The sequence below is a fragment of the Pelmatolapia mariae genome, linkage group LG8 (genome assembly GCF_036321145.2).
Source record: "Pelmatolapia mariae isolate MD_Pm_ZW linkage group LG8, Pm_UMD_F_2, whole genome shotgun sequence".
Taxonomy (NCBI): Eukaryota; Metazoa; Chordata; class Actinopteri; order Cichliformes; family Cichlidae; genus Pelmatolapia; species Pelmatolapia mariae.
The window spans coordinates 1709649-1723251 of record NC_086234.1 but is presented as its reverse complement, the minus strand read 5'-3'; the positions used below and the strand labels follow the sequence as shown (position 1 = coordinate 1723251).

At 43.1% G+C, this 13603-nt stretch overlaps 1 protein-coding gene across 1 annotated transcript; it reads right to left on the bottom strand.

The window, feature by feature from the left end:
* Positions 1 to 3799: 3799 nt before the first annotated feature.
* Positions 3800 to 12821, bottom strand: si:ch73-256g18.2 (small integral membrane protein 36). Its single transcript, XM_063482423.1, has 2 exons — positions 12127 to 12821; positions 3800 to 8251 (listed from the first exon to the last, which is right to left on the bottom strand). Exon 1 carries the CDS (start codon positions 12562 to 12564, stop codon positions 12235 to 12237), a length of 330 nt encoding a protein of 109 aa, XP_063338493.1. The 5' UTR covers positions 12565 to 12821; the 3' UTR covers positions 3800 to 8251; positions 12127 to 12234.
* Positions 12822 to 13603: the final 782 nt, after the last annotated feature.

Below are 13603 nucleotides of genomic sequence, written 5' to 3'. Positions count from 1 at the left end.
TTCTGGAGTTCTTGTTGATCAGCAGATGTATTTGTACTAAAAGATGAAGAGAAGATGATTTATGCTTCATTTAAACCTGTGTGACTCATCCAGTCTGCACGAGTCTCATACAAATAAAGTTATTATTCAAATGTGCTCCTTTGGACACAAGGATCATTTCTTTTGTGGTTTGATGTAAAGTTCATGTGTCCTCGTGGTGATGGCCATTAGAAAAACCTCCACAAAGCTCAGACGGCCGATGACCACCAGGAGGCAGCACCTCCACTGCTAATGTGTAAACATGAGGGAGAAAAAAAATCCCCTTTTTTCTACGTCTGATTTGAAATTTTAATCAACAATCAGTTTCTCCAATAAGCTGGAGCAGGAAAGAACTTCAGAATGAGTATTAACCAATGAAAATATGAGGAACGTTTTGAATCTGCAGCTTCTGGTGTGACGTAGTGGCAGCTGTAATCCCTCACCTTCTCCAGCAGAGGTCCTCAGAGACTCGGGCTGCTGATGGAGGGATGGAGTCCTGGGTGGAGAACCTAAACCCTGACTGCAGTTTGTATAAAGCGTCCTGTCAGCTCCCCGATCAGCCTGAGGCACACAGACAGCTGCAAAGGTCAAAGGTCATGCACCGTAGCTGTGCAGTTCGTCGTCTGCCCAGAACAAATCTTGGTTTATCTCCACAGTTTAAAGTATTTTGTCTTCATTGTGAGCTTCCTGTCACCTGAAAGGAGGACAGGCACAGATCACTTCCTTTGAACCCTTTCATAATAAATGTCAGTAAATATACAGTGCATCTGAGTGTGCTTATCACAGTGCTTATTTCAGCATGTTGTATCTGACACAGCTCAGTGACCCATCCTTTCTGTTTACTTCACCCTCAACTTTTCTGCCAACTCCCATTTTTTTCTCTTTTCTCTCCTCCCCTGTTTGTTTTTCCATTTCTCTCCTTTCTTCTCATCTTTCACCCGTCTGGCCTTCACCCCCGTCTGCTCCAGCATAACATCCACAAACAAAATAATCTGAATAATGAAATAAAATCATTAAAATAAAAACATTAACAGGGGGAGCCTACAGAGAGTCTGTGGTGCTCCTCTTGGGACAGGACAGGTTAAATAAAGGAATAGAAAACACAACTGAAGTTTAATAACATACAAAATAAAAGAACAAAAACCCACAACAGCAATCATGTGTTTAAATCACATGATTGCTGTTGTGTTTTATTCAGCTTCCTTTCTGTTTTGTATGCTTTTGTAGCATTTTTCTATTTGCTGGTATTTTCTGAAGTTGTAGTGTGTTTGACATTTCAGGGCCACCGTAGCTTCCACCTGTTCCATGTTCACCTGTCAGCTCCTCAGGTGTGTCCCACCTTTACTCTGGTTTGGATCTTTGTTGGGACTCTTGTTGATTAACCTGCAGCCCAGATTATACTCAGCCTACAGCTAACAACACTTCATCTCTCTCTCCGTCTCTGACAGTGTCTCACATTAATCTTATTTTACTCTCTCTTGGAAACACCAACTTTTCTGGGACAAAATGTACTGAAGGAAACATTTTGTGCAGCAGTGAGGAGGCTGTAACCAGCAGCAGAGTGAGATAGTTTCTCATTTATTACTCATTAGTTCTTCTCACTGTCATCTCTGGAAGCAGTGCACGCCTTCAGGAGAAGAATGAACTCGTTCAGCAGAGGTGTGCATTATCCTGCCAATCAGACTGAATGGCTCATTAAGTGAAGGTGCCCTGTTAATGGAAATGAAGGACACTTTGTGGGTGATTATGCACAGGTGAGGAAGCTTTAGGGGTTAAACAGCTGATGTGAAGCCATTTTAGAGACTTTGATTATAAGCTGAATCATCCCTTTCAGGGCGAGGATAAATATTTCTAATTCCTGCAAAACATTTTAAACTTCATTCATGATTTAAGGCCGCCGGCGTCCGTTATCTGTTAATCCTGACGTCCTCTTGCTGCCTGAAAACATCAGGTCCCTCATACAGAGATGTGAGTGCTGGCTCTTTGGGTCGAGTGCCGCTTTAATCCCAGTGTACACCCAGCACGCAGAGCTCTTCTGATTCATGCAGTCACGTAGATGAACGCCTGTATCGCCCCACTCAGCTGGAAATGTCATTATGTAATGCCACTTTCTCAAAGTGGAAGGCAGCAGATCAGGATGTTCTGCTAATCCCAGAGTTCAGACCATCACACGCTGACAGCTGAGCACTTTTCAGTCATTTCAGAGGGTGCGAGAACACGAAATACCCCCTACAGAGTGTTTTAGTCCTAATGTACCGCAGCATGATGTTGTCATTTTCCCCTTCAGAGCTTAGCAAAATATTTGAACCAATGTCAGCTAGCAGGCTAACTCCCCCATGTTAGCTATTGCTGTAGAAGATAAATGATGTGATTAAGTGATGCTGAAAGAAAAACTGTTTAACAGAAGTTAGTATCACAGTCACGCTAGTTGCTGAAGTAATTTTAGCCAACTAGCATTTCTGCTCAGGTATGACTTTTTCACCAGAATGTTATATTTAGCCAGCTAGCTTTAGCTTAGCTACGCTATATAACTTTAGTGATTATGGCTAACATTAACTGATTAAAATAATTTGAACATGACCAGCTTGGGTGAATTAGCCAAAGTCAAACCTTGCAACTTTTCAGTGTTAACAGAAGAAGGATGGGTAACAGTCATCTTCATGGACCTTCTGCTGGCTAATGTTAGCGAACATTAATTTAATGTCATGGTGCTGGGTTGGTGACCCAGTGGTTTTTGGTTTCTTCACATGGTGTTAAGTTCCTTAGTCTTTTAGTGTTTCTTCAGTTCTAGTTTTTGGTTTTGTTATGTGGCTTCCCTGTGTTCTGGGTTCCATGGTTGCTGTTTTTCCCATTCAGCTTTATCCCCTAGTCAAGTCCGCGTCTGTTATGTTTCCTGTTTTACTTTGAAAGTCTGTGTCCTATGTCAATGTATTGAGTTTTGCTTCACCTTGGTCTTGTCCTGTCTGATTACTCCCAGCTGTGCTCTCCTTCTGTGTCTCGTTCCCCTCGTTATCCCTCAGTGTGTTTAAGCCCCGTCTTTGTCAGCGTCGCGTCGTCTGTGTTCCATCCCTCAGGTCAGGTTAAGTGGAGAGGGTGGAGGAGTTCATGCATGTCATGTTAGCGAATTCATGTAATTCATAGTTTCTTCATGCACCTGTACGAGTCGTGCTCATAGTCATTTTTAGGTTTTGGTTTAGCCCTCGCCACTGTTCTTATTGTAGCTTTTGTTTTGTACCCTTGTTATTCAGCCATAATAAAAGGCTCACCCTTGTTTAAAGTTATTCCCATCTCCTCACCTGTGTCCGCGCCTGGGTCCACACACACCTTCACTCAGTCTGCCCTGCAGACCGTGACATTTAACTGCTAATAGAGATAAATTATTACAAGCTGTGTCCCAAAACTGAGGCTGCATTTGTAGGCCGATTACGTCACAGCCAGGCGACGAAGGCGGTCCCAATTCAAAGGCTGCTCCAAACACGGGCGACAAAGGCCGGGTCCTCCAAAGGATGCAGCCTAGGTTTTGGGACACAGCTACAGTAGCTATATGTATCCTGTGTAAGGCCACATCAGTTTCTAGTTTGTTTCCTTATGTGGAGTTTGAGTTGATCTTCTGCTTGTTTGGTGACTTTAGCGATTAGTGGACTTGATTTGTAAGCTAACATTAGCTCATGTTGTTCACTGTTGCTGTGAGAGTCACTCTGAGTATAAATGTCACATTCAGTGGAGATGTATTAAAATAATTTTTAAAGCCTTAATATGGAAACAGAATGAGGCCATTGTCTGGAGCTTTTCTACTGGTAAACAGCTGTTTAGTTTCCACTCGTTTATTCATAGATTTTCATGTTTCTGTACACTGGGATCAAGTAAAACTTAGAAATTTCCATTACACAGTGACAGACTTGAAAAGAAAACCGTGACATCATTAGTGTGATTTCCTTAAAAACATTACAGCTCGTATTTGTCTGAGCATACAGCATGAACCACAAAATCCAGGAGTATCTAAACTGTAATGTTTCCATCACAGAAAGGAATAACAGATCATTAATACATGGCTTTATGCTTATGGTCTGCAGTAACTCTTTAATCAGCAGCTGCAGTAACATGTCTCTACAGGTCAGCAGAAAATCTAAACGTGGGGTTGCCTTAGAAAGGTAAGTGCAATGCAATTGCTGCATGTTATACGATATGGGAGCGTGCATCATCAGAAAATAACCAGGGAAAATGGGCCAAACTAAAACAAAGCAGTTCACCTCAGATACATTTTGAACCATTTAAAGTGTTTCTGACACTCTGGTGAAACCTTAACTTGCGACCTTTGATGTGTTTTTAGATATTTTTGTATCTGGAGTGAAGTGGGGCTGGTTTGATTACAGCAGTGTGACCTCAGCACCATGACTTTGGGCTTCTGTTCGTTTCTTCTGTGCTGTGGCTCATGATGAGTGTATGTACGAATGTAATGAAGTCAGAGCCTGTTGACAACCTGAAGCTTACGTAACCTTCCCCACAGACAAAAAGACATCAACAAATACACAATACATCCTTCTAATACGCAGCAGTGGCCACGATATAATCCCCAAACATGAAACATGGACGGGCGGATAATTGTGCAATTCATATTACAGATACGACGCAGCCATTGGTGGGTTGCTCAGCTGGCTGTGCTGTTTTATATAAGAGGATTTGCTCCAGCGACGGCCTCTGTGGCACAAGCCCTCTAAAAAGACTCGGGGCGGGATCATATGTCAGGCAGTGCCAGAGCCAATGAGCGGTGGGGGCGGAGTCTATCTGGTCAAGGAGGATTTTGTAGTTTCAGGAAGGGAGCGGGATTAAACCAGTCTGCTGAGGTGTAGCCACAGTGGTTTCCAGAAACATCAAATGAATGTTTGAATCACAGAAAGCATCAGAGCAGCAGACCCAAACTGCAAACATTACTCCAACATGTCTGATCACATGGATCAATTAACTGATAAAGGTTTTAAATTAGCATAAAGCTAGCTCTCATTAGCTCATTAACTGGCCCAGCAGTGGCTGCAACTTTATCACCGTGTGTACCCAAAAAACTCAAATTACTTGTTTTTGCATTGTTGATCTATAGCAGCATTTGTGTTGTGTTTGAAGGTCACACAGGTAACTCAGGTAACTCAGCCCAGCAGACTGTGCTACCACAGGAGTACTGCTGGGCTGATCCAACCCTAACCCGCCCACAAAAGTGAAACTATTCTGAGTTTTTATATTTACAACAGCACTTTTGTGTTTTAAACATTTTTAACGTCTTTCAGGTTTTGCTGACTTGAGCTGATCTCCTGAAGGTTAAATGTGTAAAATAACCTGCTGGTTTAGTTTACAGTCTGGCCCAGCAGGCAGCGAGCAGGGTGTGGCTGCGTCAGTGTGATCGTCTCTGTAGAAACTGGAAGTCTTTATATTTAGATTTTTTTTTTCAAATGAATATTTAAAAGTAAAAAAATTTTAATTAAAGTTTTGTAGTTTTTTACTGAACAGATCGCAGAGCTAGAGTAAAAAGTTAGGCTGTGTGTGCACAGTCTCACTAAACTGACCTAAAAACATGAGATACTGATTTCATCAACAAATCAAAGAAAATCTCCAGAGTTCGACTCGCAGCTCCAGGTTTTCTTTCTCATTTCATTTGGATGAAATGGTAACAGGATGCGTTAACTACATTTTACAAAACTACATTTGATTTTTTTTGTGTTTTGTTTTTTGTTGCAAATATCAGGAAAATTGGACTTTGGTGACCACAAAGCTGGGACTGCTTCGCTCAGCTAGCCACCGCGCTGTGTTCGTGGTTAGGCCCAGCAGACACTGCACAGGTGCTACAAAATCATTACAAAGTGTGTCTATGAAAATTTAAACTATTCATGATCTTTTAAGCACAACAGTATTTATTTTTGTAACTTTTAAGTTCAGGTTTTACTAACATGAGAAAACCACCAAATGGTGGAAATGTGAACGTTAACGTTATGACGTTAGCCTCGGCGCTGGGTTCGTAAACCGGACCAGCAGACATTTCTGTGTCGTCAGTTTGAATGAGATTGTACTGAGGGGAGTAAATGTAACACAAAAGCTGGTAAAACGGTGTGTTTTATTTTATTTTTATAACATTTTCTAATTTTGTTTGTATTGACACGTTTGGAGCTCGACTGTCAGAAAGCCGCAGCTTTTACGACCGCTGAGCAACATCAGCTGCTTTCACCTGATCTAACCCAGCATGCAGCGCTACAGGTGCTACAGCACAATCAGGTAATGACTAGTTTTTTTATTTCTTATTATTTATTAATTACTTTATGGTTCTTTGTTTGTTTGTTTGTTTAATATGTAAAACACAGTTCTCTGTTTAAAAACGTGAGTTTTACTGATGCTTCGAATGATTACGTTTCTGTGTTGATTCATTAAAATTAAAATAATTTTTGAAAGGTTTTCAAAGCAGTTTTTCACATTTCTGTTACAAATGTAACAGGAAGTGAGAGATTGTGTCCACGTGGCAGGCTGTGGCCCAGCAGACAACAGGTATGACAACATAATGAGGAAGTGCACAAACTGAAAGTGAAACTGTGACAGAGTCAACAGAAAGAGTTTGCATTGAATGATAACAAGCAGCTGTTTGAAGTCTCACTGGTTAAAATGGTTGTTTATGTACTCGTAGAAATGTCTGATAATTTAAGAAAGTGATGCTTTGATGTTACTATGGAGACGGGCTAATTCAAAAAGGTTCTTAGTCACACGTTTACAAAATTCTCAGTGGCGTGACGGGAACAGCAGACATGGCAGACACTGGTGTCATGTTGGAAACTGTCAACACAGCATCGAATAAAATCATATTTAAGTTAAAAAGAAAAACTGTTTCCACAGATGATAGAAGACAGAGTTTACTGTTGCTGTGCAGCTACAGAGCTTAACAAATCTGTTAGACCAGCGATCATAAAACAAGAACATCTGTCAAAACTTGTTTAATAACGTTTGATTTTCATTTATTTGGCAAATAAACTAAATTTGCTTTTTTTTTTAAACCCCAATTTTTTTCTTGTTTTTTGTAAAACAGTAAATTTGAAAATGAATGTATAAAAACAGTAACTATATTGTAACATTTAACATATTTAGATTGACGTGATTGCACGTACAGCCGGGCTAACGTTACAGAAGCTGGTTCGGGTCATTACCAACAGCTGTGACACTGTGTTGGTGGGGTGACACGTTTGTTAAGCGCTGTAAATGCAGCTTACAGAATATGGCTGCCTGTTCAGGAGTTTCCATGAACGCCTTTTTGTGATTAGCAACACAACCTTTAAAGGTTCCCCCTGCTGCAAACTGGGCACCAGTTTCATCCTCTGACTGGATGTGATGGTGTTTGTGTTGTCATCCACATCAGTATCACAGACTCAAAGCACAAGAAATAAATCAAAGTGTTTCCTGTCCCACGTATGGCCCCGATGTGTGGGAGGTGTATAAAATTCAGCCCCCGGCGATTCCTGTCCACGGACACGCTGCCTGCCACAGCGAGGCAAAGGGAAGGAGGGGGTGGGGTTTGAAAGCATGTTGGCTGTAACCTTAGTTACCTCTGTAGGACACAGGTGTCCAACTTCCTTTGTAAGATCCATCCTCAGCTTTTAAACACACGTTTGGATTTCTCGTTAGTGGCGTGGGAAACGCTAACAGGGTCATCGTAATTGGACGTCGTCATGAACACCAAGCTGATTGGCTCTTCTGAAGCTCTGATTTACTCAGAATGAAGAAGCATACTTAGATCATTAACGTGTGTATGTAAGGATTGAATACAGTGCACTGTAGTTGTTTTCCTTAAACGTGACAGTGAGATTTTATATCGTTAAACTAAAACTCCTGCAGGGTAGCTAGGAGTGTTCCTCCTGGATAAGATGGCATCCATTGAAGAACCGCAGCCAGCGCCCTACTCCATCACTGCTATCTTCAGTTTTCCAGTGATGGCCACACTCTGTGGTTTCAGGGAAGGTGCTGACACCACCCTCACACTTTGTCAGTCTGGCGGGTTGGGGTCACATCATCACTGAGGTGAGATGGAGAATCTGCTACTGATGACTTCAAGTTCACGCACTGCGAGGTCTGAAGTTTCTGCAGATCTCCGTGAGGCCGAATCTCCAGAATCCCACAGATCCACGGTGAGCTGATGGCGCTGTAGGTGAGCGGAGGACAGTGGTGGGAACTGGAGGGAGTTCTGGGATTTGCAGGTGAGGTCAAAACCCTGGAAAAGAACAGGAAAAAAACCACAGTGAATACTCTGATCTCTGCTATTCTCTATTCTTAACAGCTTTTCAGTCATTTCAGGCACAAATTGAAGCATTTTTAAGTTTTTCTTTAAATTCCAACTCGTCAGATTTGTTTGAACCTTTGAAGCGTGTCAGTATGTTGACGCTGCTCTAACAAACCGATGGCCGTGACTTGGTGGTTCGACTTGTTGCAGATCATCAGTGAAGAACAGCTCCACGCTGAGTTTGTTCTTGAGCTTGGAGATGGAAAGCACCTCAGAGCTGCTAAATGTTCTGCTGACACATGAAGTCCCAAAGAACATGATCTGATGTTACCATCCATACTCTGCTCCAGCTGTGCCTTGTGTTAGTGCACAAATGGTCTCCATCACTGATGCTGGTGTCTCCTTCAGTACAACATAAACACAGGATGTTCTCTCAGATACAGATAAATCAAATACAGGATTTCCCTCCAAACAAGCATCATCAGAGTTCCTCCATCAGATTCTTTTAACACCACCCAGTAAATCTGCGATAACACCAACATCTGCTGCACAGCTGTGAACATTAACCCGTACAATCAAGCATCCAGACGGTTATCCCTGCTGTCCAGCATACGTCAAAGGGATGAGTGACGTTGACCCCAGAGTCTTTCCATTGATTATTTTCCTGTCCAGTGAGGGTTTATGTTGTCAGCTTATTTGATCTGCGTGATGGTGGGCGGGGAGAGGCGGGGGATTAACAGGCTGGTTTGAAGCGTCAGGACCAAAGCTTAAGAGTCCGAGTCCTCTGGGACCTTAGGTTGGGGGTGGAGGACGCAGTCTGCTGCTGCTCTGTATGTCAGGGTTTCATGTATTTCATACACGCCTCAACAAATTGCTTCAAGTTCATGAAAAAAAAGACGCTGGGACTAGAGACCAAATTGCGAAGTCGGAAATCTCACAGTCCAAACGACTGCCAGCCTAACATCGTGCCGGTTGTTCATGTTTCCAGAGAGGTCCACCAGATGTTCTACTAGACCTGAATGGGCTGAAGTCCTCTGAAAGTAGGCTATCAGACACCGAGACATTTATAGACCCTTTATGGATGTTCACCACTGCTGAGTAGGACCGTCCCACCTGCCTTACCATTTATAGATGTAGTTGTAGATGTTCTAAAGTCTTTACAGCTACTCCTACATCCAACATGTTTGCTAATGAATAATTTGTAAATCACTACACAAGTAGATCATGCACACTCATTTATCGTAGACAAAGCAGTGGCCATATTTTGGGAAACATTGCAGCGTGAGCCATGACGCGCTCCTGTGAGTGCTACCTGTTTGATGGCTTCATCAGGACCTGGGATGTGAGTGCAGCTTTATTCAGGAGAAGCTGGTTAATGCTAACGTAGCACCGAGCAATTTAAGAGTCACTTAGAATTAAAACTGCACTCTTGTTGAAAAGAGCGCAGAGCCCAGGGTCTGTTTGTGGGGCTGAGTAACTGGGACACTTATGTGTTAGTGGTGCAAATGTGAGGACAAGAAGGTCCAGATGATAAAGAGCCTTCATCTGACCTCACAGTCAAAGAAGAACTGATGGCCTGGCAGGGGGCACCAAGACTTTACTGTGTCAGTGTTAGCACAGGTAACAGTTTCAACTGCACAGATCTGACGTAGCCATGGCTCCACTCTTTTCATCTATGTCCTGCACCAGTGCCTCTGCATGGCTGACTGATGTTAAGTTATCCATCTGAGCCCTGATGACAGCCTGATCTGCAGTTTTCCTGAGCACCAGCAGCAGGACAAAGCTTTCTGTTGTGCACATGCACTCGACCCATTTTGTAAAGACGTTCCGGAGACTGCATCTCCTCGCTGCTCTTTAAAGTCTCTGCATCCGGAGAAACATTTGGATCAATGTCACCTTGTTTTACTTTAAATTTCCAAACTAAATGGTAAATGGCCTGTTTTTGTATAGCGCTTTACACTACATTCACTCATCCACCCATTCACACACACATTCACACACACATTCACACACACATTCACAAACTAATCTCTAATCTAAAAACATCATTTCCTGGGAATATGGTCGGGATATCGTACAGTGACGTCCATGTTCTACTCTGGATTAATACATTCATTTTAACCATCATTCATCTGTAATATTCTCATATACAATATCATGACTGAGAATCTGATTATGTTTTTAAGAAGGGCCATCTTTACACACATGGTTTATGAGGACCATCACAGCTAATTCAGACATGTTTTCAGCCTGTCAGCTCACTTTGAAACCAAACTTGACTCAAAGACGTGTGTTTTGATGTATTTCATGCATTAGCAGAATTTTCTGTGTATCACTGACAAAATCCACATCTGGATTTCAATGCCAAGCACTTAAAGTCGATCATAAGTAACCGATCAGCGAGCGCTAAACAACGACCACCGCCTTGTGCACGCTTTAGGCCACAGCTGCTTTAAATTATAATACTGTCATTTTATAGTAAAATACTGTAAACTGTAATGTTTAATCCACTCGTATGAGCAAACTCAATCGAAATGTTTGTAATGCTAAAATAAAAAAATAACTTTCAGCGAGGTTTCCTGTGTTGGTCCGAGTCTCAGATAAATCTGTCAAACTCAACATCAAACATTCACCGTGTGATTTTCTCTGTGGCTCGTCTGAGTGCATTGGTTCTGTAGCTCCACAGACGCAGACAGCAGACTGAACACGTTTGCTACTTTTGATTTCTTTTAATCAAATTAAAGGCTCTGTGACTGTCGTTTGTCTGACGGCAGCAGATCCGTGTTCGACGGCAGTTGTGAATCTAAATCCGGTTTTTCTGTTTCCGATTTTCTGTTAATCTGATTTAACAAAGGAATCCAATCAGCTGCTCCGACAATGTCCTCGATTCACGTCACACACCGACACGCATATCACAAATCATAGATTTCCATGCGTTTGCTAATGCTGGGTGGATTAGCGCCGATGGTCGGACGGGGACTGTGTGTATGGGATGAACAGATGCTGTGGACACGCAGGGAACTGAAACATCTGCACACACGCAGATGTTCACATGTGAGATGATTAAATAGATGTGGTTTGGGGGTTTCACTCTGCTCAACACTTTTACTCCTTGGAGATCCTCGTGGGACCCCGACTGATGTAAGCCCCAGTGCTGTTACTGGTCTGACACTGGACCATGGCTGACCTATAGTCACCCACTGGGAACGGTCCACATTCATTCTGGTAAACACACGGTTAACCCAGTTTCAGCCTTTACTTGTAAACTGTGACTTAACCCCAAAATAAACCAATAAACAAGCTTCACAAAGGTTCTCAGGATGTAGGAGTCCCCATGATGTAGGTCAGGTGGTAGGCGGGGGACCCGTGAAGTTAGAGAAGAAGAAAAAGCTTTATCGATTCTTTTTTTTTAGTTAAACTATATATTCATTATCTCAGAACGTCGGGGCCACATCATGCAGCACAAATCCATCATAGAGACTTAGACATGAGTGAGAATCAACAAAGGATCCAGAGTCTTCAACAGGGGTTAAATCAAGGTTTGGTCTTCCAAAGAAAAACAGCAGCACAATGATTCTCTTTGCTTTCACCATACATGGACCAGTACCTCCATCATACATGGACCAGTACCTCCATCAAACATGGACCAGTACCTCCATCATACATGGACCAGTACCTCCATCATACATGGACCAGTACCTCCACCAAACATGGACCAGTACCTCCATCATACATGGACCAGTACCTCCACCAAACATGGACCAGTACCTCCATCATACATGGACCAGTACCTCCATCAAACATGGACCAGTACCTCCATCAAACCCACCAAAGGCCTGCTGAGTGGCCTCCTCGGGACGCCTTACCTCCTGCTGGCTCCTCGGTGCCATCCGGGATGTTCAATTTAAAAAATAAGAGTCTGAGAATGAAACAGCAGCACTTCATGGTTATCCGTCTGAACCTTCCTCTTCCTCTCAGACCAGAGTACTCCTCTTCTCCCTCTCACGCTCTCCTCTATCCCGGCTCAGGTCCGGCGTCGGCAGCTCGGCGTGGCCCGCTTTGTTGTTGGGCTCGTACCGGGTGGTGGTGGGCGAGTTCTGCATGACCACCAGGCGTATGGGCGACTGGCTGGGGGGCGCTGGCGTGTTGTCAGGGGCGTACTCCTTGGTGGGGTCTTTGCCGCGGCAGTCGTACAGGATGCAGGAGATGAGGAAGACGAGCAGCAGGATGACATAGCTGGCGACCAGGATGATGAGGTTCAGGGTGACGGGGTCAATCTCCAGGTAGAATTCCATAAAACCCATGGTGCCGCTTCATATCTCGGCCCGGATCCAGAGGAGGAAGAGATGGTGGGAAAATCAAAAAGAAAAAAAAGGAAATCTGGGAAAATGAGAGAGAGAAGCAGAAAAAAATCCCGCAGTTATGGACGTCGGCTGGACAGCTGGCCGGAAAGAGAGAAAGAGCAAAAGAGAGCAGAGGACGGCGTGGGATGATGAGATGACGGGATCAGCTGAGAGAGAGAGAGAGCGGGCAGTGACAGCAGGCTTTGTGCTTTAAAGGACATTAATCCTCGCTGCTCCTCCAACCTTGACGTTCAGCAGCCAATGATGAAAGCTGCTCAGTTTTAATAACTTAAGCCACCATTTTGATTTTGCCAGCTACACGTCCAGCGCCGTGGCAAAAACCATACTCGCAAAATGGAGGCCGGCTGCGGCACACACCTGTCAGCCTGCCATAAGCGCTGCTTTGGGGATTTAGGAGTCATGTAATATGTATTAAAACAACTGTTTATTATGTCACTCAGAGATTATTTTTACATTTGAAATTCAATTATATTAAAAGGAAATGAGGGCCCACAGCAGGCTGCTCTAAACATGCAATTTTGAGAGTACTGCTGTTAGTAGATCCTGATAAAGCTCCTCTGTGCCCTAAGCTGCTCTTTTATAAGAAAACTTTATCCTTGAACCCTCAGAGTCACAGCTTTAACTCACACAAGGAGAAAAATACACAATGTTGGCTTCAGATGTCATTTTTGTATAACAATAAGCTAAGATTAGCCAGCTAGCTGCTCTGATGGGTATCAACTAACATGTCCATGTTGGCGGGCTAGCTAACATTAGCTAACATTAGCTAGCATTAGTCAGAAGAAAGACAGTTTTATTGAGTGAAGTCTGCTCAAATAGGAATTTGAGGAAAACTGGTCAAAACCAACAGGACTTTTTTGTTTTATTTGATTCTTGGAGGGCTTTTTAGCAAATTTACTTAATGTCCTGTCAGCATGTTAGCTAACGCTAGTAAACAAACAAGCTAACCCTGGCTAAAATTAGCTGGAATGAAGGTTGT